The sequence below is a fragment of the Myotis brandtii genome, unplaced genomic scaffold (genome assembly GCF_000412655.1).
Source record: "Myotis brandtii unplaced genomic scaffold, ASM41265v1 scaffold1103, whole genome shotgun sequence".
NCBI lineage: Eukaryota > Metazoa > Chordata > Mammalia > Chiroptera > Vespertilionidae > Myotis > Myotis brandtii.
In genome coordinates, this window is record NW_005353762.1 from 381,425 (window position 1) to 405,972 (window position 24,548).

Consider the following 24,548-nt stretch of genomic DNA (forward strand, 5'->3'; position numbering starts at 1 on the left):
GCCCTCCCTGGAGCTGCTGGGGCCAGTCGGCTCGGCCTCACGTCCAGCTTGTGCTCTCTCCCGCAGGCAGAAACTCCGCTGATCACAACTTGCCGCCAAAATGCTCCTCCTGCTGCTGGGTATCATTGTCCTCCACGTCGCAGTGCTGGTGCTGCTGTTCGTCTCCACGATCGTCAGCGTGAGTGCCCGGCGGGCGGGCCAGCGGCAGGGGCTGCGGGCATCCAGTCCTCACCCAAAGCTAGGGTCTCCTGAGGCCAGGACTCCACCTGTGCTCCCCCTCCCGGCCCCCCTAGTTCAGGACTACTTGATTATTTGCAACAAAAAGTCCCAGAAGTGCCCTAGCGTTGTGCAGTTTCTGGCAACCTGCGCCTTTTGGGTTGTTTTGAGAAAACCAGAGCAGATGAAGGGGTAGGAAGGAAGCAAACACTGGACTAGGTTAGCTGCCAGGCCTCTCTCAGGGCAGATCCAGATCCCCAGACTTTTACTTGGTAAAGCTGTTTAGCTTTTTTTCCTGATGCAGGTTTGTTGAGAAAGTGGAATAGTTATGAAGGTTTGCTTTTTTTCCCAAATGTCATAGGTCAGATGGGCAGCTTCGTTCGCAAAACACCCGTTAGGACTTAAAATTGGGAAGTTAAAATTGGCTTTTTTAAAAAAGAGTTCACAGTCCCAGGTCTGCTTTATGACGTGAACATAGCACCTTCTTAGGAAAAGTGCCCCTGTCTGAACAGGCCATCAGGGCGACTTGAGTTACAAAACCACTGAGCAGCAAGTAGATGAGATTCTAAACTCATTTCCTGGCTGGGAAGGTGAACCCCGGCCCCCGGCAACGAGGTGCTGTGGCTCTCACTTCATATAAGGCAGGTCCCAGGCAGGATCTTCTTGTCTGTTTCAAAGGTTGAGAAATAATTATGTTCCGGACTTGTGGATTTTATAAGCATTCGGGTTTATTGTTTATAAGCATTTTAAAACATGTTAATTGTGCCTGATAGTCTTGTCAGATTGGGAGGAGTTATAAATAAGGAAGCAGCAGAATGTCCAAGTGGGGAGGAGGCTTGGAGGCAGGTGGGCCCGGGTTGAGCCCGGGCTCCTTCCACCACAGGACACAGCTCTGCACATCATGACTTATGTGTGTGCTGCTTTCCCATTTACAAAGTGCTTTTCACTGGCCAACCCTGGCCTTCCCCCTGACAGTGTCTGAGCCAGACCAGCACCTCTCTCCTCACCAGCATGACAGTGGCTCTGGCTGGGCAGCACCAGGCAGGGCAAGGGCAGGCCAGGGGGCAGGTTGATGAAGCACCTCTTTGCTTTCCCAGGGTCTTCTTCCTCCCCTTTCTGTCACTCCTCACTGCCTCGCCTGATTTAGGATGTCTGGTTCTTTCTAGCAATGGTTCATGAGCAACGGACACATGATGGACCTCTGGCAGAACTGTAGCATGCCTGGGGGCAACACGCGAGTCTGTGTCTTGTCATCAACAAACGGTAAGAATGGCATTTTGCTCCCGCAAGCTTGTCTGTAGCACGTTTCTTTGTTCAGACCTGGAAGCCCTTGTTTTGGGGAGAAACAGGCTCAAAAGTTGTTGCTGGGGTTGGGTGGAATGTGACAGGGGGCCATGAATTAAGACAAAAGGAGAGGGGCAGTCGCTTCCCTGGCTAAGCTACTGTCCTGGCTATCGTTGTACATGCTCTGTACCCACAGAATGCCCTTGAGCTCCCCCTCATCATTAAGTGTAATGCTTCTTGTGAATAAAGATCGTCCCAAGGATAGTTGGGCCAGCTCTGGTCCCCCAGTTACAAAACTGTCTTTCCAAGTTTTGGGACTCAGTGAGGCCCTTTAGTATATAAACATTTGAGTGTTTCTTTGTGCAAGATGGGGTCTTAAAGCTGTCTGCAAAAGCCTCAGCTGAACTCGGAAGGGTCCTTCATCCGGAAGTTTGTGTTTCTCCTCTGTTCTCAGCATCCTGGCTTGTGAGATACTGGGAATCAGGCTCACTGAGATTCAAGTTAAGGGGATAATGGCAGTGGAAGAACCTGCCAGATTTCTCAAGTCCTCGGAGGGGGCAGTGCTCAGCAGGGGCATGTGTCTGGATGTGGAAAGGCTGAGGGGGAATAGATGCATTCTTTTTGGTGTCTGGGCGATGTTTAGTGGCTACGTGGACCCTGGAAGGAGCTTGCTGTTGAGGATACAGTGAGCCTGGCTCGGCATACCCTTGTGTTCCACAGGAAGTGTCATCACCTACAGAGGGAAGTAGATATAGGTATGACCCTGCTTTGCTGACACCCTGGGTTTAAAAGACCAATAATATGCAGGTTTCATTGTGGCTGCACTGACTCACAAAGCCAGTATTTCTGTTGAAGACGTTATACCTGATGGAAGAAACCAGTTTAGATTCAGCTCATCAGAGCCGGCGGTGAAGTAGCCAGTTTCTTTGCCAGGTTTAGCCTCCTATGCTCCACACCCAATAGCACCCAAGCTGCCGCTGAAGCATCACAAACTACACATCTGGGGCCTCAGTATACAGAGAAACTGCTAGAATAGTCACTCGGTGGCTTCTATGGGGAGAGCTGGCAAAGAGTAGAAACCCTGCTTTGTTCTCCACTTTCCTGGGGGAAGAAAAGCAAGGCCCCAGTCCTTGCTGAAGTGGGCAGTCCTTAACCTTTTGTCTCAGTGTCTGAAGGATATTGAATTAAAACCATCCTAGAAGTTGCACAGTGAGGTTGCATGGTGAGTTGCAAGTAAATGAAGTGCTCCTACGCGCCTGAGAATCTGAGATAGTGTTGCTTGTCCCCAGGGCCACAGCGTGGGTGTCACCCGCTCCAGGGTCAGCTGAAGTGCCCTGAGAACTTAGGATGGGATCTCCTCGCTCGCCACTGACACCTGGTGGCCACAGCGGTGACTCAGTCCAGAAGGCAGGCTTTCCCTGGGGCCAGGCCCTGTCCCCAAGCACAGGTCCCAAGTGGCATCTGGCCATGCGGGGTTGGCATGGAATTCTGCACTCTGAGGCCCGGAGGGAGGCAGTTTGGGCAGGCATGGTGAAACCAGCTGGGTTTCAACAGAAGTGAGGTGGTGGAGGAGCGGCTATGTAAACTGCTCACACCGTCTGCAGGAAGGACAGCGATGTTAGCCTCGTGGCCTGTTATTGCCCTGCACTTGGCCTCGGCTGCAGTTTTAAATGGCTGTTGTTCCACGCTAGATGCCGGTCTCAGAGAGGCACTGTCATTTCAACCAGAAAACTTCTCTCTGAACGGCCCTTCGGTGCCAAGCGCACCCTGCGGGGTTTATGTAGGACCCCTGGGGTTTGCGCGTGTTTATTTATGCTGACTTTGGGGTTTCCGTGTAGTCCGGGAGCATGGCTTCTCCGCATTCTCACCTCTCACTGGTGAGGAAATCTGGACACGCCCTTAAACAGACCCTGTTATTCGGACCTGGGCTGATCCACTGCATCGGGAGTTTCCATCTCAGCTTCCCCAGTCATTGTCTCTGGTGACAGCTCCCTGACTGGTCAGCTTGTGTGACAAATCCAGCTCTGATGGGGCTGAATTCTCTGGGCCTTTGCTGCTTTTTCGATTGATTTTAACAATTTCTGTGGCAGACAGTAAGGTGATAAAGTATATAATTTTTAAGAAATTAGACTGTTTTCACAAATGAACTATATCAGTTGGGTCTGAACTTGCTCTTAGAATGTTTGGAACATAATTTTGATTTTACTCAAATCAAAAGTAATTTGTTACTGATAACAATTTATGCAGAATGTTGCCCGTGTGGTCTATGAAAATACATTGGTTAACACGACTTTTTATTTTTTCTGAAGGGGCTCATTTTTATGTGTGTGGGGCTACAGCACTACCCTCTCAGGGTTGCCATTCATTTTGTTTTTTATATGAATCATGCCTCTTGGTGGGTTAACTGTATGGCGGTCAAACATCTGTGTTATATAGTTTGAAGGAAGGCATATCAGATCTTTCCCCCAAGTTGCCTCTGCATATTTGAAGTAGTTTTAGATATCTTACAAACTGCCCTCACTCCTGCCTGTCTTTCCACTTTTAGAATTTATTGACATACTTTCTGACCCCACCCTGCCCCTCGCTGCAGGTAGAGGTGAGAGAGGCTTATTGGGGGCATATTCATGGTGACCTTGCAGTGAGTGAATGCCTCTTGGGTCCAGGGAATCCAAGGCCTATGCCCTTGATGGTCCCGAGCCTCTTCGAAGAGTCAGGAGGTCAGGGTGGAGGGATGAACCACTGTGAAGGCAGCTTAGGCCAGATGCCCAAGGAGTAGGGGTTGGCAGGCAGTGCCAGGGTTCAGGGAGGAAGTGGAAGGGAAGTCTCCTGTGGGAGGTGGAACTTGATCCATCCTCCAAAGCATGGGCAAGATTTAAATAAATATGGGCAAAGAGGAGGATATTCCCTATCAAGGCAAGGACACGACCTAAAGCCAGGGGAAAGCAATTAACCAGCTGGCTCGTGTTCCCTTCAGGATAGGATCCACAGCATACAACAGAACGGGTTCAAAGGACGGTGGCTTAACTGAGATAGCGTATTTCTCTCTCTTTTAAAAAAAAGTCTGAAAGTAGGCAATCCCAAGAGGTATGGCAGTTTCTTGCAGTTGTCGGGCACTTTCTTGCTTATTTCTTTGCCACCTTCTGGATTTGGCCCTCATCCTCATGGACCTACAGGCTGCTAGTGCTCCAGCCATTTCATCCATGCTTCACACAATAGGCTGGAGGAAGGAGGAGGAGGAGGAGGATGTGTCCCCTTCCCTTTTACTGAAACATCCCCACATAGTTCACATACTTGTTTCTATCTTTATTGGAACTTAGTCACGCAGCCACACCTAGCGATAAGGGAGGCTGAGAATGTCGTCATTTGGCCTTGGGAGAGGCATGACTTCTCAATTCAAACACATTTACTAGCCAGCACCTCCCAGTCAGCCGGCTGGGAACACTTCCCTCCCTGGCTTTGCCTGCCCCTCTCCATAGCCACTCAGCCTTTTGCACAGAGGCTCTGCTGGGCCCAGGCAGTTTCAGAGCAGATGTGGGATTCTTCAAATGTCCATCTCTACTACCTCTGGGGCTTCGTCAGGAGCACCCCCTTTTCACAGGACCCATATCAGGAATGCAGGATCCTTCCACTTCCCTCTCTCTCACCTCCCTGGTCATTAACGCAGTCTTATTCATAGTGTCTTTTGAACCTTTGTTTCCTTCCAGTCCAGACCTGTCTCCTGAACCCCAGACCCTCATACCCAGCTACCTACTAGGCAGCTCCACGGGCGGTCTCAGCAGCAGCCCCGCCAGGCAGTGTTCACCGTCCTCCACCCCGTTTACCCTTTGACAGTGTCTAGTATTTGGGTGGATGCTGCCCCACTGCCAGCAAGCGGAGCACAGAATCCGCCTTGATGCGCCTCCTGTCTCTGTTCTCAGTCATCATAGGAGCCATGGCCACTCACCTCCCATGTGTGTGGCCCCCTCACCTGTCAGAGTTGCTGTCTCAGCCACTGAACTCCTAACCTTTCTTGCTCCCTTGTCACTCATTTTTCATATTGAATCCAGGGTGATTTAAGATCAAACCTCATCCTAGTATTCTCGAATTAAAACCAGTCAGAGGCCCCTTATTGGTCCTAACCTCCCGGTGACAGTCGGTGCCAAGGCCTATAGAAACCTGACCTGTTCCTGTTTCCCATGAAAGCTCGCCGTCCGTCTTCCCTCCGTGCCCCCTTGGAATTTCAGCCTTCTCTTAGGTCCTTGATCATGAACTCCCCTCCTCAGGAGGCCCTTCCTCTGTTCTTTCATTCAGAACTACTCATTGAGTGCCTACCATGCACAGGTACCATTGTAGACACTGAGGATACAAGAGTAAGAACTTATGTTTTCCTGGGTGAAACAGTAGACAAACATGGGTCATTGTGGGCACTGGTAGGAACTACAGAATGAGAGAGGGTACTGTGGTCAGGCGGAGTGGGTGGAGAGGGGGCCTCCTGGAGGAGTGACCCCTTGAGGACGACCGGGAGTCGGCCATATGCATATGGACATCTATCTGAGAAGTTCCAGGAGGGACCATCAAGGGCAAGGTCACTGGGAGGGAAGGAACCTGGCAGGGTTGAGTAACAGAGGCAGAATGGCGGGAACAGAGCGAGGAGAAGGGGATTGGGGCAGTCCCTAGGTCAGTGATGGTGAACCTATGACACGCATGTCAGAGGTGACACATGAACTCATTTTTTGGTTGATTTTTCTTTGTTAAATGGCATTTAAATATATAAAATAAATATCAAAAATATAAGTCTTTGTTTTACTATGGTTGCAAATATCAAAAAAATTCTATATGTGACACAGCGCCAGAGTTAAGTTGGGGTTTTTCAAAATGCTGACACGCCGAGCTCAAAAGGTTCGCCATCACTGGACTAGGTCCTTAGACCCAAGTCAGGAGTCTGGCGCATATGGATCCATTTCTGATTTCATGTGACCTGCTCTGTCGTATATGTGTTCTATCGATGTCTGTTTTATTCCAACTTAGAATAACAGTCCAGAACGTTTATAAGGCAGAATGTGTCAGAAATCTTACAAAGTGGAATCATGAAACAAAAGCATTAGTTCCCTCATCAGGGCAAGGCCAGTCAGTGTTAAACTCCCTGTGCCGTTTCAGTCCAGTTCTGTGATTACTGCAGGTCACGGATTCTTGTCATATTGTGGTTTTCCTGTCCCCTGCTGCCTTACTCATTTCTAGACCTTTCATTTCATGATCAGAAAATAACTGAGGACAATATTTTATGTTAGGAAATGAGCATTGAATAACAAACAGGTTCTCTCTGCCTTGATGAAGAAGTGGCGCGCAGGCGTGGCGGGCTGGCCTGTTTGGTAGCGTGTGCACAGTGGGCCGCCATCTAGAGACAGATGAGGCCAGTCCCTGGAGCCCCGGTTTTCAAACTGATAAGACCTGAGCAGCTGTGGCTGGGGCCTGGGATGGGGGTGCACCAAGCTTCCCCCCCAAGTCCTGAAGGTGCCCATCTTCCTGGGGTCCTCATACCACAGGTGAGTTTAAAATTTACTGGCCAGAGGTTAGTGACGCATTTGTCTAGCATTGAGTGAACTAATGCTTTTTGTTTCGAAATCTCAGAATTATCCAGATTTTAAGTCCCAGGTATGCACGAGTGCTCTCCCACTCTGTCTTTGGCCATGTGGACCTGGTGTGTGGCAGCAAGGGCTGGGGGGCGGGAGTCTGGCTCCCGGCTCTGGGACTGCAAGGCATAGCATTGGCCGTGCCTGCCCCTGACCTGGCCTGCCCCTGGCCTGCCTTCATCAGTGCCAGAGGATCACATGGAGGCAGGATGCAGGCAGAGCTTGTCTTCAGTAAAACCCGCCTTCCATCCCCTGTCCTTACTTTCCAAGGAACCTCTTGCCTCAGAAGAGAGTTAACAAACTTTTTCATACCGCGTTGTAGGGCACATGAAGTGTATTCATTCTTGAAGCATTTTTCTTTTTAAAGAGGAGGCCTGTGCTCAACACAAAATGTGAAGGAAAGCATTGGGCCTTCCTCCAGGGGGTCCCTGTCCCTTGCCACCTCTTGTGTACAAAGGCAGCCGCACACATGCACCCCTTTTCCCAGTGACCCCAGGCAGCTCTGCTCTGCCCCAGAGTGTGGCCTGGGCCAGGATCAGAAGCCAGGAGAATGGGCCCCCGTGTCTCCTTCCTTTCTAAGCGACAGTGACAAGCTCCTGGCGCTCAGCAGTTGTGGGCAGCAGTCGTCCAGTGCTTCGGATGGAAAATTAGGAAAACAAATCTCGCCAGTGTCGGAGCTCCCCCGCCAGCGCGCAGTGGTCTCCTGTGGTCCGTGTCCACAGCCCCGGAGTCCTCTCGCTCACCCTGCTAGTGGCCTTGTCCTTCCGACAAGGGCATTCGACCATTTCCTCTTCTGTGGCTCAGCTTTTGGTCAGAGTTTAGCAAACACGGAGGCCCTCTGCATTTATGGGTCCATGTTTGGCAATTTAACATCTTTGTGGCTCCCTGGGCCAACCCACAACCTCTGTCCAAGTAATTTTACAGGCCCTTGTGGGCTGCTGGAGCCAGCAGGGGTGGGATGTGGCGTCATCATGCTGACGTTCCCACCCTCCCTGTTTCTCCTCAGGTGCCAGCAGCCAGGAGCTAATTTGGAATGTTCTCACAGAATTTGCTTCTTAAAAAATTCAGATTGCATGCCTAGGATTTCACCAGAGTCCAGAAAGCACCCCTTGTACTATTTCAGGAGCAGGGATTGGCCGGGATGTGGCCTGAGGTGGCGGGTGTTGATTTTCGGTGAGAGAAGGTGCCTGGGAGGAAGCCTCCGAGTGGGCAGTCGTTGGCACACAGATGCCCAGCGTTGGCACGGCCCCGGGAGGTCACGGGGCCCATCCCTTCGCCCTGTCCCACCCAGCTCAGACCCCTCTGCCGTTTGCCTGCGCTGTTCATCCTACCAGTGACGGGGAACTCACTACCTGTCAGGAGAGCCCCTTTCCTTTGAAGAGCTGACAATGAGGTCTCCCCACTTATTCCTTGAACTGGGCACACAGAGCCGAAAGACCCTGTTCTTGGGGAGCTCACGTTAGTTGGGGGAGACAGAGAAGTAAGTGACTGTGATGGTGCGAGTGCTCTGCAGGAGACAGAGCGGGTGTGAAATAGAAAGTCGCCCCTGGGGAGAAAGCTCCTCCTCTCCTGGTCCTGTGGATCGAGACTTAAAAGCCAGAGGGGACAGTCCCCTGAAGGACACAGAGGGAAAGGGCAGGAGGTCGTGGGAAGGGCCAGGGCCTGGGCAGGAAGGGGGGATGTGTCCACCAGTGATGGGCTGGCCGGCGGCTGCATGTGCTGGCAGAGGAAGGGGTGAGAGGGCCGGTCGCTGGGGCTCCACAGCCCGCGGTACTGAGTACAGCCGGACACTGACGGGCTTGAAACGGAACAGTGGCGGGATGTGATTGAGTTTCAAAAGCTCCTTCTGGCTGATATGCAGACCATGTGGAATGTGAGCAGAGCACTTGGATTTGGACGTCCTTAGCTCGGGGCAGAGGTCTGGGCTGGACATTCAGGTGCGGGGGCTCTTTGTCCACACGGGTGTTCCCCGTCATGTGCGGAATAAAGTTACCGGGGAGAACAGGAGAGGAGGGGCAGAGAGGACTGGGTCCAGGAAGGGGTTGGCAGACGAGATTGGGAAGATGTGGCGGAGATGTGGGAGGAATGCCATGCCATGTGTCAATTAAGAAATTACTTGGTTGTCCAGCCGTTTCTGGTGGTCTCCGTTCATGCGTGATGTGCTAGGCTTGGGTTTTACTCAGTTGCAGGGCTTGTCCTTAATGAGTCTAAACCTCTTTAGGGTCCCTGGACTGTTTCTTCAATTATTTGGAGACCACAGTTTTATCTCCTGGGGTCTTCCTTTCTCTGGATCAGTAGTTCTCAACCTTCTGGCCCTTTAAATACAGTTCCTCATGTTGTGACCCAACCATAAAATTATTTTCGTTGCTACTTCATAACTGTAATGTTGCTACTGTTATGAATCGTAATGTAAATATCTGATATGCAGGATGGTCTTAGGCGACCCCTGTGAAAGGGTCGTTCGACCGCCAAAGGGGTCGCGACCCACAGGTTGAGAACCGCTGCTCTAGATGATGCCTCACTCTGGCAGGGGCTCTCTGGTGCTGGGGAGATGCCTCGGAGTCCCGCTGTGTGAGGATCTCCTCCCATCCCAGGCAGCTTCTGTTCTGAGGCTGGATGGGGGTTGGCTTGTGGATGCCTAGAGGATCCCAGGAATCTCTTTCCCTCTGCTGTACCCCTCCTCCCTCCCCTGCCCTCTCTGTCTTTTGTGGATTCTAAATGCAAGGAAAGGCAGTAGCATAATTTATGCATTTGTTTTCAGACAGATAGTTGCACTTCTCAGCACCCCCAGTGTGTTGTCCGGGAAAACCCAGGAGCCTGGGCATCAGGAGTCCTTGCTTTTCTGCTCTACCCACTGGAAGCTGGGGCAGGGCCCTGGCTGCCTGATGGAGTGGGCCCGGAGGAGGAGGACCTGGAGTGGGTGCCACATCACATGCAGGACGCAGTGGTGATGTGGGGGGATCCTGAGTGGGGCAGCCTTTGAGCTGGGCCTTGGACACTGAGAGGAACTGGAGGAGGCGCGCAGAGGAGAGCAGGGTGTGTGGGGGGACGAGCATGTCAGTGGTACATTGTGATGTGGGCAGGGGCCATATTAGGTCTAGTTCTTAAGTGCACGATGCTTGGCCCTTTTTTATACTTTAGGACTAAAAAGGAGAGGAGGCTTAGATTATTTTTACATGGAGAATGCCTTTTAAACCCAAAGATCTTGAAAAGAACTCAGTCATTCTCTAAGTACATTCTCCATTAAAACCTCTCATGGTCAGGCAATGAAAAGTGTCTTTCTCCTCCTCGCCATCATTTTCAATGGCCAAACCCAGTGTTTCCAAGTGAGCTATTCTTAAAAAAAAAATTCTCTGATAACTAAAATTTGAAAGTTAAGCAGTCCCTCCCCCAACACTGCTTTACATGTCATTGTTCATTGTCATGTCCAAGGAGGGAGGCTAATATACTTGACCCTCAATTTTTTTTTTTTTTAATCAACTGGTGGGTAAGTCTTCCCACCACAATTCTTTGGGAAACAAAACCTAAGCTGGTCCTTCTGCAACTAGAATTTTCCAACCAGGTTGTAAAAGGGGCCTTGATTTTCAGGTACTTCAGGTACCTCAGTGGCTGTATTGTGTTTCCTTTCCAAGTCCAAGGACTTGTTAGCAGAACAAGACTATTGGTGTCAAACCACAGATATAAATTAGATGCTGGAAAAGAGTTAGTGTGCCTACTTCGTTCCAGGGAGCCTCCTGCCTGGGAGTGCAGTTAATTGAATGGTTGTGTCAGGTTTAGCGAAACCCCTGCCTGAGCAGTTTGTGCTCACTAGCTGCCAGCTGTAGGTTCTGCCCTAGTTAACACGCCCCGTGCTCTTGTGGCTTCCTCCTCGCTCTGAGCTCCGGGTCCACGTCTGTGGGCTGAAGGCCCACGTAGCTTTCCACGGGGGCTCGCCATCTGCAGGGGCCGCAGCAAAGCTGGCTGGAGGTCTGAACCTTATTTCAAAGCCAGCAGCTGATCTGGATTGGGGGAGGGGGGCTGAGCTGCTGGGGGAGGACCTGCTGGGCCCCACATGTTCCAGCGGGTGGGCGAAGCCAAGCGCAAAGGCCACATTGTTTAGGATGGAGGCCTCTTGGCAAGTCAACTATTTCTGGAATGACATTGTCTCCGAGAAGTAAGGAAAATGGAGACTTGTGTGAGGGCTGTGGGCTGGGAGGTGTGAGGGTGGCGGCCCAGCCTTGTGAGCCCCGCGCCTTTGAGAGCAGCCAAGCATCATGCAGCTGTGTGGTGCTGCCTCTGGCAGCTGGGTTCGTCCCCTCCGATGGCCTCTTTCCTCACAGCTTGTTTCTCCCGTGGCCTCTTCAGTTTATGTTCTAACTGTTCTCCTGATTGAGTCAGAGAGCTTTTCTGAATTGACCAGAAGGGGACTGGAGGGCAGTCGGGACAACAGGGGGTGGCTCTGTGCTGGCAGTGAGAGTGCAGGAGGACCCAGGTGAATGCACATTTAAAGGTGCTTCGTCCACCCTGGCTGATGGCTCAGTTGGTTGGAGTGCCATCCGATGCACCAAAAGGCTGTGGGTTCCATTCCTGGTCAGGGCACGTATCCAGGTTGTGGGTTCAATCCCGGGTCAGGGTGCGTATGAGAAACAACCGATCCATGTTTCTGTCTCACATCGATGATTCTCTCTCTCTCTCTCTTTAAAAAATCAATAAACATATCCTCGGGTAAGGATAAAAAAATAAACAAATAAAACAAAAGTGCTTCATCCTTTCTGGGCCCTTAACGTACTGGCCTGCAGGGCCCAGGCTAAGAATACAGCTGAGGGGGCAGATGCACTTCCTTCATTGCTTAGCTGCCCGCGGCAGGAATCTGACCTTGAAGTGAGCTTTGATCATGGAGCCACTCACCCTTCCCCGTATCTCCTGGGGATCTGGGTCTGCCTGCAGCCACGGCCCATGTCCAAAGGCTGTAAGTAGCCCTTTCACCTGGCCCTCGCATTAGAACAGTAGGTCTGCTAAGAGTTTTAGGGCTTTTCATTCCTGTGCTCAGCATCAAGGATGGAGATGAAAAGGCTGCCACTGGGAATGCCACCATGTTTACGAGGCCCTGGGAGGCCGGGAGGAGGGCAGTGGGCACTGGCTGTGTCTCTGGCAGTGACTGCGAACTTATCCCGGGGCTTGGGTAGGTGTCTGCCCCTTGGAATTGGCCTCACAGTAGGTTTGCTCTGTATAAAACAGGTTTGCCATTGGCAGCTGTCCCATTGCATCCAACTAATAATTATCTTCCGTACATCTGATCTGTTGGGCTATTGCAGAGGTTGGCACATGGTAGCCTGCAAATTAAAAATGTGGTCAGCAGAACTAGGTAACAGAGCCATCCATCCCTGTTCTAACCAGAACTTGTGACCGCCCGGGAGAGTCGGGGCTCCTATATCCTCACCTGGGACCAGGCACCTGTGTGCCTGGAGTGTGTGGCGTCAGCTCTTCATTGCTGCCGCGCTGGTCTGGGCCAGTTCCCACGAGTGGTTCAGGCTGTGGAGCAAAGTCCTATGGACCTCGGAATCACCTCAGGGCATCGAGGGCTTCTCTTCGGGACAGTACCAACTGGGCTTTGGGATCTTTACCCAGCGCTTCCTCCTGGTTTCTGTTTCCCCCTCTGCCCATCAGCAGCTTGAATGGCCAGTGGCTGAGGAAAGGAAAGTCCCTTCACTCCTTGCAGGGGGACCCAGTCCTGCCCAGGGCTCCACTAGTGCTTTGAGTTTGGGAATTCTCACTTCTTACTGACTGCCATGTCTCCTTTACCGTGTCATCTTTTAAATTGGTTCTAATTGTTTACGTATTACATGAAAATAATCTCCTTATTAAAAATAAATCAAATGATATATGTCAAATGAAGGCCTTCTGAACCAAATTGTCCTTCATTCTAGCTCCAGTTCCTGGGGGTAACCATTGATATGAGTATAGCAAGTCATTGCTTCCTTTTCCAATGAACACACACACATTCATGCATGTGTGCGTATGTAAACACATATAGTTTTTTGGTGTGTATTTACATAATGACATCATGTTGTGTGTACACCTTATTCTTTTTTAAATATATTTTTATTGATTTCAGAGAGGAAGGGAGAGGGAGAGAGAGATAGAAACATCAATGATGAGAGAGAATCATTGATCAGCTGCCTCCTGCACACCCCTCAATGGGAATAGAGCCCCCAACACAGGCATGTGCCCTTGGCCTGAACCCCAGACTCTTTAGTCCTCAGGCTGATGCTCTATCCACTGAGCCAAACCAGCTAGGGCTACCTACTTTCTTTTTGTTAATATTTGCCTGGTGCCTCTTTTAAAAATCTTTGATTTTTTTCTTATTTGATTTAGGTGTACCTCTTATATAAGACTATACATAAGAATGATGTAATTCAAAATGAAATTCTACATCGTATGAGTTACTTGAATCCATTCACATATATTGTAATTGATGATGTAATTGGACTTACTATCTTTATGTATGTGTTTTATTCATTGTGATTCTAGTTGAAAATCTTCCTCTTTAACTTTAGTCCTCAGGGCGTTAACCAACCAAAGGGCCTGACTCAAAACAGTAGGTGTTCAACAAATGCTCATTGCATAAAAACTTCCTGATCTACTAATTCTGATCTGATTTGAGAAGCAACTATTGACAAAATATCTCAGTTGTAATGGAAATGGGACTAAAGTTCAAATTATTGGTAAACGAAGTTTCAAGAAGGATTTAGTTACATTATTTAGTCTAAGGGATCTTCCCTATTCATGTAGATTTAACAAAACCATGTAGGAGATTCTGAGTTTTCTCTCCATATGAGGTCTGGTAGAAGTTCCCGTTGTCATGGCAGTGGAGGTAAAGACTAAGGTGAGATCTCAGACGTGGAGAGGAAAACCCAGGATGTGGTCTGCGCCAGCCACACTCCTTCTGTGGGTACGCGTTGAGGGCCCCCCCCCCCCCAGCAAAGCTGAGTCACGCTGTTTTAGTTGTGGATCTGCATCTTGTCTCAGATTGCTTTAGGTTTCTAGCTTCACCTACTGGAGTGCTGGGTAATTGGTTTACTTAAAAATAATAATGTGATGGCAACATTAGCTTTATTGCCGATGGTTCATTAGGAGAACCACTGTGCTGGAGACAAACGTTTCGTTGGGGATATATAAAAATGAAGCCAGGATGGCTCAGAACCCATTCAACATCGATTTCTTACTTTAATTGATAAAGAAATTGAAAAAATAAAAAAGCACATGTTCTGTCACAGTGAAAAGAACACCACGCTGGAGTCAGGCCCTCAGGGTTTGGCTGTGCCAATGGGCTCATCCAGACGTCCCTGGACACCTCTGTCTTCCAGGACAAAGGAGCTGAAGTAGTCGACCTCTCCTGTTCCTTCCAACTCTAATGCCTCTCCTGTGTCTGGAAAATCTCATGGGAAGCTCCAGTGACAGTTAATCTACCCAGCACCTTTAAAGTTCACCATGAGCTATGACTTGTAACCTAAACCAGGTTTATATCCAGCTAGGATTATAAACCCTCCACATTTCATAGCGGTGGGTGCTGTGTTGGGCATCAACGTGCTTTTTCTGAGCCGTTGCACACTAGCGGCTTCCTGAGCAGAGAGGATAACCCCGGGCCTCCTCCAGTTGCGTTTGCGTGTTTAGAGCAGTGCTGTCTGGCGCGTCTTTGGCACTTGGAAGGAAGGACACAGGTGACAGGTCGCATCAATGTGCTTTTTCTGAGCCGTTGCACAATAGCGGGTTCCTGAGCAGAGAGGATAACCCCGGGCTCCTCCGGTTGCGTTTGCGTGTTTAGAGCAGTGCTGTCTGGCGTGTCTTTGGCACTTGGAAGGAAGGACACAGGTGACAGGTGGCCCTCTGGAGAGCAGAGCCCAGGTGTGTCCAGTCCTCCTCGGTTGCTGAAATGACATTATTTGCAGTAGGTGGTGAACTCCAGAACTCTTTCTTGCCTGAATTTCAGAAGGACGCCTGGAGATTTGATCTAAGGCGAGGGGGTTCCATAAAGAGGCGGAAGTGTAATCCATGACCACTGCACACATGATTTGAGCACAAACTGCTCTTCGCTGAGGTTAATGATGAGGGTCAAGATTGGCCAAGAACAGATACAGCTTGGCTGAGCAAATGGATCTTCATAGCTCTTCTCCATCAGCATTTCTTCCAATTTTCTACCATTTCCTTATTCCCATCCATCCCCAAGATATCTATATTCTTTGGGGGATGCTAACATTTTGAACAGTGGTTTTAAGCTATTGTAATGTAAGGATTCCAATAAGCCCTTCAGAAACCTCTGAAGTGGAGAAGAGAGAAGTCAGTGGGCGGGGCTCAGACCCTCTTTAACACATACATATATGTGTAAGTAATACATTTGGCAGAAAGACTGGAAGGCAACTCAGTACATTTTAATTTGAATTTAACTGCTAGTGGTAGGACTGTAGATATTGTCTTACAGCCCTTTCCTAAAATGTCCACAACTGACTTTTAAGAGGACAAAAGTGAATTGTCCGATTTTGCTCATAAAAGAGGGCTTGTGCAGCCTGGGAGGACTGTGGCTCTCAAGGGTCATGGTGCACCAGGCCCCATGCTCCTCGTGACCAGGCCCTCCCTTGGCCATGCTGGTGGTGCTAACCCGTGTCTCTTCCCTCCAGAATGGCTGCAGTCTGTCCAGGCCACCATGATCCTGTCCATCATCTTCAGTGTGCTGTCCCTCTTCCTGTTCTTTTACCAGCTCTTCACCATCACCAAAGGGGGCCGGTTTTACCTCACTGGGATCTTCCAGATTCTTGCTGGTAAGTGGTGATGATGAAGTGCATGCAGGAGCTGAGCCTGATCAGTTAGAAGAAGGGTGTGGCCCCGGAGTGATTGACGTTTCCTGAGTCTGCTCATGGAATGGTTTTTATAAAGTACAGATGTGTGCGTGTGTGTGTGTGCACCTGTGCATATATCTTAGAATCAGGGAACTACCCACTTCTTCATGGAATGGTGTGCATAGGAAATAGGAGTTAGGGTTCTGGAAGGAAGGTTCCTATCACCAGGAAGAAAGCTGCAGTATGGACCCACGATCAGAGTTCAATGCTGAGGGTATCAGTACAGCAGAGGCCAGTCCTGAGGATGGATTCCTAGAGATTAGGTTATGCCCCAGGGAGCTATTCGGCCTCAGCCTAGAGAATGGCCCTGACGCGCTGTTGAGAACAGCCAAGGTGTTCTCGGGTGCATCTCTTACTCTATGCAGCGATGAAGCCACGCTAACAAACTCCTGCTCTCCTGCACTCCAGCTTCTCTGTTCCCCTGGGCTTGATTTCCTGTTGTCATTTCAGGTGTCTTCATTTTGTCACCGTTGTATAACCCGCCATCATTTCCAAAACAGGGGTCCCTGACAGCACATAAGATCTTTATCTCCTCCCTAAACTGCTTTCAAGCCCCCCCATTGGACAGGCTGTATGATACGAGAGTCCTAGAGGCCTCTAGTGTAGAGGGCGAATCCTCTGACTTTGTCTCTCTTTTCTGAACAGTGTCTTACTCTACTAATTCAGCCTTTTGTCCATTGACTGCCAACTGACTGAGTCAGCGGGACATTGAAAGGAATAAGAGACAAATGTGGCGGGTTCTATAGCCCAAGTTCCTAAATCACAGACTCCATATGGACCAGAGTACATCTGGCTGCTGTGAGATGTTCTAGATTCTGGCCATCCGAGTAGGCAAATGGCATCTTGTTTTAATTGGTTGTCAGAATGACCCCGGTGCTGAGTCACCAGCTTGTGCTCAGAAGCAGTCATGTGGAGGGTTGAAAACAACCCATGCATTCTGGATGGATGGATATAATGGCTTGCACAGGGCTGTATGGACGGACACAGCCTGAGGTTGAATATTGATGACCTTTTCTAAAAGCCAGAGAGTTACTGGAAAAAGCAAGTAACCTGGAGATCCACTTCCCATTAAATATTTAAATATAATGTTTCAATATGCACAGTGTTAGGGTTTCAAAACCAAATAGTGCTTTGCACTTGCACAGTTTTATTATACCAAACCAAGCTCCTGGATTGTCGCCAGCTTTGTGAAATTACTAATTATGCAGTAAGATCATCTGTAGGCATGCTAGCAGCAGAGTTATCATTACTCACTCCATTTCCAGAGGCGATACAACAAGCCTAAAATGCATTCTGGGATTTCTTTGGTTCACCATTTAAGTGTGATGGGTATTCAAATGATGATTATACCCATTGTAGCAATGGATGTGTCCTCAAGATAAAGTAATCTAGACCTAGGAAGCAGAAGTTTCATGAAATATTTATATTTGATCTGCACAAGCTTGTTACTTGACTGATGAGTAAGCTGGCCTTGGGGGAGAATAACCTGAATGCTTCCACTCCCTCAGACCACGGGGATGAATACAGGTAGGTGCCTCTTTATATTGAGAGATGCAGAATACACCACCATTTCCAAGGAACACAAAATCCAAGGTAGAAACTCTGCTTTCTGCATTATTTTTCATTGACCGATTTACAGTGGAAACTCAGTGCAAATTTGCATTATTTACTATTCTTAAGGTCCCATGCACCTGTGATGAGTAAGAGCCTGCACCTTCAGAACTACTTAGACTGAAAGCAGTGGCTGAGAAAAGCCTGTCGCTGTTGCAGGGGCTCCGCAGAGCAGGCAGCCCTGTCCTTTCCCACTGAGCTAGCTCAGCATTAAATCCTGTAACAATGCCTCTGCAACCACGTCCTGATAAGTCCAGAGTTAACGACCATGAAGTCGCAAATGCTGGCCCTGCCCTGTTTTAAAGTATTTCGTTCAGCAAAAAGCTCTTAGCAGTTGAGGTTTTCTAATCTTCCGATGCATATTTACTGTCCGTACTCGCTTCACTGCTTTGATTCACCTCTGAACCCAATGCAAGCCTTGTTAGAACTCTGTAAAAACCCCTGAATTTAAAAACACTAAGTTGTTCTTCCTTTATCCCCTTCAAATCTAGCTGCTTATCTCTCACAAGACCCGGTTTTCAGTTATGAGTTTGTCAGTTTAGCTGTTCATATCTTGAATTAGAAATGTTGAGCCAAAAATAGCAGTTGTAAGTTGTAAGTCCTACGAATGCTCAGTTCTTAACTGTTAACTCCAGCCAACAGGACCTGGAAGTTTGTCTTCTAGGAACCTCAGGTCTCTGGAATGTTGCATTTGAACTTGCTGTAGGGTCTTTCCATTAAAATTGAGAACTAAACGGGTTAGGGATTTGACAGATTTCCTGACTCTAAATGTGTGGCAACTCTAAATCAACGTTGTCACGTGTGTTTCCCGATTCACATCCCATTTAGAAACCAGCAACTAGAGAGAAAAGTAGGGAAGGTAGTTGGAGTTGAGAACTGGGGACAGCCTGAGGAGTTACAGCTTACTGTGGAGGAACAGATCAGGAAAGCTGAAACAGACAAACACAAAAAGGGGAAAGGAGGGAGGGAGGGGGAAGCAAGTAGCCCCTCAATCATGGAATGTAAATCGAAGTGTTCCTGCCACAGTAGGTAGGGTCCACGCAGGGCAGATGCATCCTCAAAGCCAAAAGCATTTTTTTTTAAATATATTTTATTGATTCTTTACAGAGAGGAAGAGAGAGGGATAGAGAGTTAGAAACATCGATGAGAGAGAAACATCGATCAGCTGCCTCCTGCACACTCCCCACTGGGTATATGCCCGCAACCAAGGTACATGCCCTTGAGTGGAATCGAACCTGGGACGCCTGAGTCCCCAGGCCGATGCTCTATCCACTGAGCCAAACCGGTCAGGGCCAAGCCAAAAGCATTTTAAGTGGAAGCCACCAGACTCCCAGGTGACAGGTGCAGGCTGGATTGTCCTGCATAGCTTCTCTTGGGGCGGGAGGAGGGCAGCTGTGATCTTTACAGATCGGTCACCTAAGGGTGCGGGAAGGTAGTGAGAGGTGTGTGGGGCTCTTGGGCTGACTCTAGATTCGGGAGCTGCGTCTGCCTTGCTCCAGATTACAGCTCTGCGTGTGGTTATAGGTCCACCTGCTTTGCTGTGTCATCCTTTCTCCATTTCATAACAAGCCACAAGTCTCACATTTAAGAGCTGTCTTTCCGTGATTACATACTTCTTAGGTTGGCTGCTTCCTAAAGACATATCAAGAGGCGTCTTCACCTAGTTAAGTGCTTTTCGAGCTTAGCTGCACAACAGAATTACCTTTTAGAAGAGGGGGTGCTTTTTAAAAAAATTCCCGTGCTCAGACTTCATCCCTGGAGAGTCCTACTTAAGAGCTCTTGGGTGGGGCCGCTCCCTGGGTGACTGAGGTTCCTGTAGGTTCGGAATGACAGGGTGTAGCCTTTAAACAGCCCCCAATCCCACTGCCAGTTCTTCAGGGACATTTCTTCACAGACAGCTCCTCCTGTTCACGAGTCACTGATTCTTCTCTACCTCCTTCTTAGACAAAGGCCATGCTGATCCTGTGTCTGGGTTTTGGTCTCATTCTCATTTGCAGAGCCTATAGCCACCTGGTCCCAGACAGTAGTTACCCTTGCCCTAGCTGGGTTGCGTTGGGTTGCGCTAGATGGGAAAACATCAAGAAATTCATATAGATGCAGACCTGAAAAGGAGCTGTGCATATTTTTATTGATTTCACTCCTTACACCAGCCATGAGCTCTGTGCACACCACATAAAAGAAGGCCCCAAATAACCTACTCGCCGGATGACTCATAACTGTGGTCCATAGGCAGAATCAAACTCAGGTCACATGTGTAGTGACTGTTCATTTTCATTGAAAGGAACAGAAAACATGGGAGAAGGAGACTCCTGCGTGGGTTTTACTTGCTGTTTGTTTTTTTTCCTGTCAGGTGGATATAGGTATAGATATAGGGCTTTAGGATGAAATCATTTGAAAGATGAATAAGAGCACAGTGCCTCCTCTGTTCTGAGTGGATCAAGGCAGCTTCAGTTGGACACCACATTCAGCACCCTCCTTATGAGAGAATCATTCCATCAAGCTCTCCGTTTTCCTTGTCTTGCTCATGCTCTTCCTGAATTCCCTTCCCACCTTTCTTCACCTGGCTAACTCTTACACATCCTTTAGTCCCAGGTCAAGCACCATCTCCCCGTCAGGCTTCCCCAGTCCCTAGTTTGGGCTTAGTGCCCATTCATGCATTTCTCTCACCCTCTCTTGAAGTCACATCATACAATATTGGAAGTTTCTACTGACATGTCTGTTTTTGAATGACGCTCACCCCATGAAGGTAGGGGCTGGGTCTCTTTATCTAGATGCTCTAGAACAGTGCCCGCACACAATAGGTACTCACTGCATGTTTCTTGAGCCAATTAGAATAAAGATAAGGAAGTTTAGAGAATTCCCACCATTTCTTTCTTCATTTGCATTCAGCCCCTTGGTTGCTCCCTCCCAAAGTTTTGGGCTCTAATCGCTCACCTGCAGCTGCTATCATCACTAAAGGAGGCTTGAGGTCTCCTCTTCAAGAGGACTCTAAAGGAAGAATTTTCTGGGAGTTGTTCAGAGCCAGCCATCCCTAGGCAGGTAGAAACTCTTGTGAACTTTTGAATGGGCAGCACTTTTATGTTGTTTGGACAGGTTGTGTCCTTCCACTTAAAAATGGCCTACACTCTCAGATGCAGGCCCCTCTCAGGGCAGGTCACTGCCAAAGCACAGACTGTCACTTGTGGGGAAAGCAGAGCACCTGCCAGTGTGTCAGGAGCTTCACTTACCTTCACCATAAGGACCTTCACTTACCTTCACCATAGGGACCTTCACTTACCTTCACCATAGGGACCTCACTTACCTTCATCATGGGGGACTTTCAGAAATTCATTTCCATGCACTGGCTGCTGAGAAATTGAGTCATAGTCCACTTATGGGGAGCAATGTCTGACTTTTAGGGACTATTTCATGGCATTGACTGCTCTCGATTCCAGGGCACAACTATTGCTTTATGTATAGAAAGCCTTGAAATAATGTATCCCCTAAAACTCCAGTCTACTGACAACAATAATTATAACGTGTGTATCCTCTCTTTTTGTTGCTTTTTAAAGCAAAACTTAAATTCATTTGCTTCTGAGTTTCCACTTGGGTAGATGTCATAAATTAAGCCATCTAGTTAGTCATCACACTTGTGTATCCTGCCTCTCTCCATCCCTCTTGGTCATTGGTGGAATGCTCTCTCTTTGATGTTTTCTTTGCCAGTGAAGTCTGTGCACAGCTGGTCTCCATGGCTACGATGGCATTTTCCACGCCAGTGCTGGTTAGACACACCCCATTTGGAAGCCCTACCAACACGATATGCATTGTCCTGGCCTCTCAGCATTCTCTTTAACCTCCCTCTCTCCTTTGGTCATGCTTCTCTTTTTATAGCCCTGCCCTCATTGGGTAGCTAGGCTATAGCTCAAGAGGCAACTTCAATATTTCTTAAAGATAAGAATTAGCACTTTAGAGAGGTGAGTCATGGAGCAGTGGGGGAAGACCACTGAGGATCATGGGCCTCAAGGCTAATAGTGTGTCCCCAGCAGATTAAAATTCTATCTCTAAAACAGATTTGCCAGCTGCAGTTCCCCCTCTGATATAGATGTCCTCGCTGCCTCTCAGACTTTCCGTAGGTAGCGGGATCCTGGCTCTGATCCCACTGTAGTGCTAAGACTATTGTGTGGCTTTCCCGACGGGGGCCAGTGGAGTAGGAGTGTTCTGCCCTGACTTGCAGAAGGACAATATTATCAGGGCAGTGAATGTGACAAATTCCAATTCTGCACTTTATTCAAACAAAGTTGCAGTGTCCCATCAAATAGCAGTGAGGTTAGATGTAGGTGGTCCAGACCATTGGGAGCTTTGGAACCGCAGGAATCCCACACGGCCTGCTGCATTCATAATAGAGTCACTCAGAGCCTTTCAAAGACCCTGCTTTCAGGAGGAAACAGAGCAGGCTTTGTGCAATTCCAGGCTGGGGTGCCGAGGTCACTGGACCCCACCCCACAGGGGATCCTGACTGCCATGGTGGGCATGGACTATCGCATTTGAACTTACCTGCTTCCTGAGGACCAAGGTGGACATGTTCTTCTCCTTCCCACACCAAAGGGCTGCAGTGGTGGCCAGAGAGGGTGGCCTGGCCTACCTGTGTATGTGACATCGTTGCACCCTCTTTTGGCTTCAAATCCAACCTTGGAGGAACCAAGAACTGTTGAAAGGGACCCGGTGCAATGAGCTTGCCCTTGATAGTCTCCTCCCCCCGCATGTCCTGTCCTTCCTCCTGTCTCCTCACTTTTCATCTCCGTATGTCTGTCTGCTTGTTCATGTCTTACATGACAGTCCTGCTGAGGGGATTAGCATGGAGTCCTGCCCCTGTGCTCTGCCTGGAACCCAACACTGTTGCCATGACACAACTCCGATCATGGTAAAGTGTCACTGCACTTTCATTGGCTCCAGAAAACATGCCCCCCTTTGGAGAGTGGTCACAGGTTTCCATGCCGAACCATTCTTGTAAGGAGATAGGTAGGTTTATCTTGCAACCTGAATTCTCGCTGAACACTCTGTGGTAACTGGGAATTGGTGACAGTTAAAGCAAGAGAAATGGGGCAGAAAAGATGGCAAAGATGATGGATGGCCTGGGTCACACAGATTGGAAGTGGAGTGCTGATTGTTTCTTGTGTCCCTGTATCTTCAAGCCCCCTGCTGCCACTCCTGGACCCGGCAGCAGGTTCTTCCAGAGTCCTGCATGCTCTCCGCATACAGCGGTGTCTGCCTCCCTGCAGCCCGCGTGGGGGTCTGGTGTGTGTGTGTGTGTGTGTGTGTGTGTGTGTGTGTGTGTTCAGGGCAGCGAGTAGTGTGGGCAAGTGCCCAGGTCCTGTAGACCCTGCAGTCGGGGGTGGAGAGGGGGCCTCTGTGATCTCTCCCTCACTCGGATTGTCCTTCTCTTTCCCCAGGTCTGTGTGTGATGAGTGCAGCATCCATCTACACGGTGAGACACACAGAATGGCACATCTACAACTCTGATTACTCCTATGGATTCGCCTACATCCTTGCCTGGGTGGCCTTCCCCCTGGCTCTGCTCAGTGGGTTCATCTATGTGATCTTACGGAAACGCGACTGAGGTGCTCAGTTCATCTGAGGCTCTGGGCATACGCAGGGGAGGGAGGAAGGAAACCTAAAAAAAGAAAAAAAGAAACAAAAAAACCAAAAGCTAGCCAAAAACCCAAACTCAAACCAAACCAAACAGAGTGCAGTTAGGGGGGGTGGGGTTAGTGTTGATTGAAGATGTATATAATATCTACGGTTTATAAAACCTATTTATAACACTTTTTACATATATGTACATAGTATTGTTTGCTTTATATGTTGACCATCAGCCTTGTGTTGAAACCTTAAAGAAGTAGCTAAGGAACTTTACATCCTAACTGTATAATCAAGCTCAGTATTATTGTTTTGTTTTGTTTTACCCAGAAATAAAATAACTCCATCTCGCCCCTTCCCTTTCATTTGAAAGAAGATACCTCCCTCCCACTCCACCTCATTTAGAAAACCAAAGTGTGGGTAGAAAGCCCAAATGGCCAAAAGCCCTCTCACAGTGGTGACCTGTGTTCTCACAGAGGCACACACTGCCCATGCCCACGCCAAGCCTTACGCACGTGGACAAAACCCTCAAACTGGAGCCCTTGGCAAAATCACGGCTGTGGCTTCGGAATGCTCGCCCCTGAGGTGGGTGTCCTGGTCACATGTCTAGATGAGAAATTAGTGACAAAATAAAACCTATGAAATGGTGCTATGTATTTACCATTCCTTATGATCACTAATCTTCTAAACTACTCACTGGAAATTCAATTAACAATTTTACACCATAAAGTAGAATGGAGACTGAATAATTCTGTGTAATATAAATGGTTTATAACTGCCTTTGTACCTGGCTGGGCTGCTATCATTATTATGATAATAAGTCATAAACACAGCTTTATCACTCCCACATTTCCCTGCGGTCGGAGGGTCAGGACGAGTCTCTAGACCCTTGCGGCCACGAGTTTCCAGGGCTCCGCTGGGTCTAGGCTGTTCTCTGTCTCCAAGGACTGTCTGGCAATGACTTGTATCGGCCACCAACTGTAGATGTATATATGGTGCCCTTCTGATGCTAAGACTCCAGACCTTTTTGTTTTTGCTTCGCTTTTTCTGATTTTATATCAACTGTGTGGACTAAGATGCATTAAAATAAACATCAGAGTAACTCACTGATCTCTCTTGGGTTTTTGTGGGGACCTGGGTGTGAGTGTGAGTGTGAGTGTGAGGTGCATGTTGGAGTGGAGGGGAGCACTTCAGTGGAAAGGAAGTTGAGCAGATGATCAGCATTGCAGTTTGGTCCCCAAAGCATAGCTTTGTACAGGCCTTCCAGAAGCCTGTGCAGATGTCTGCTGATTGCACAGGGCCGAGAACTTCAGCGGAAACGGTAATGGTGAATGGACTG

General features: G+C 48.8%; 1 protein-coding gene across 2 annotated transcripts in view; it reads left to right on the plus strand.

The window, feature by feature from the left end:
- Positions 1 to 24,315, plus strand: part of PMP22 (peripheral myelin protein 22) — a 28,717-nt gene extending 4,402 nt beyond the window's left edge. For both annotated transcript variants that reach the window (XM_005857334.2, XM_005857333.2), the window contains exons 2-5: positions 67 to 178; positions 1,383 to 1,479; positions 15,764 to 15,904; positions 23,023 to 24,315. In XM_005857334.2, coding sequence (XP_005857396.1) covers positions 101 to 178; positions 1,383 to 1,479; positions 15,764 to 15,904; positions 23,023 to 23,189 — 483 coding nt within the window. In that variant the 5' untranslated portion in view covers positions 67 to 100 and the 3' untranslated portion in view covers positions 23,190 to 24,315. The remainder of the gene's footprint in view (positions 1 to 66; positions 179 to 1,382; positions 1,480 to 15,763; positions 15,905 to 23,022) is intronic.
- Positions 24,316 to 24,548: the final 233 nt, after the last annotated feature.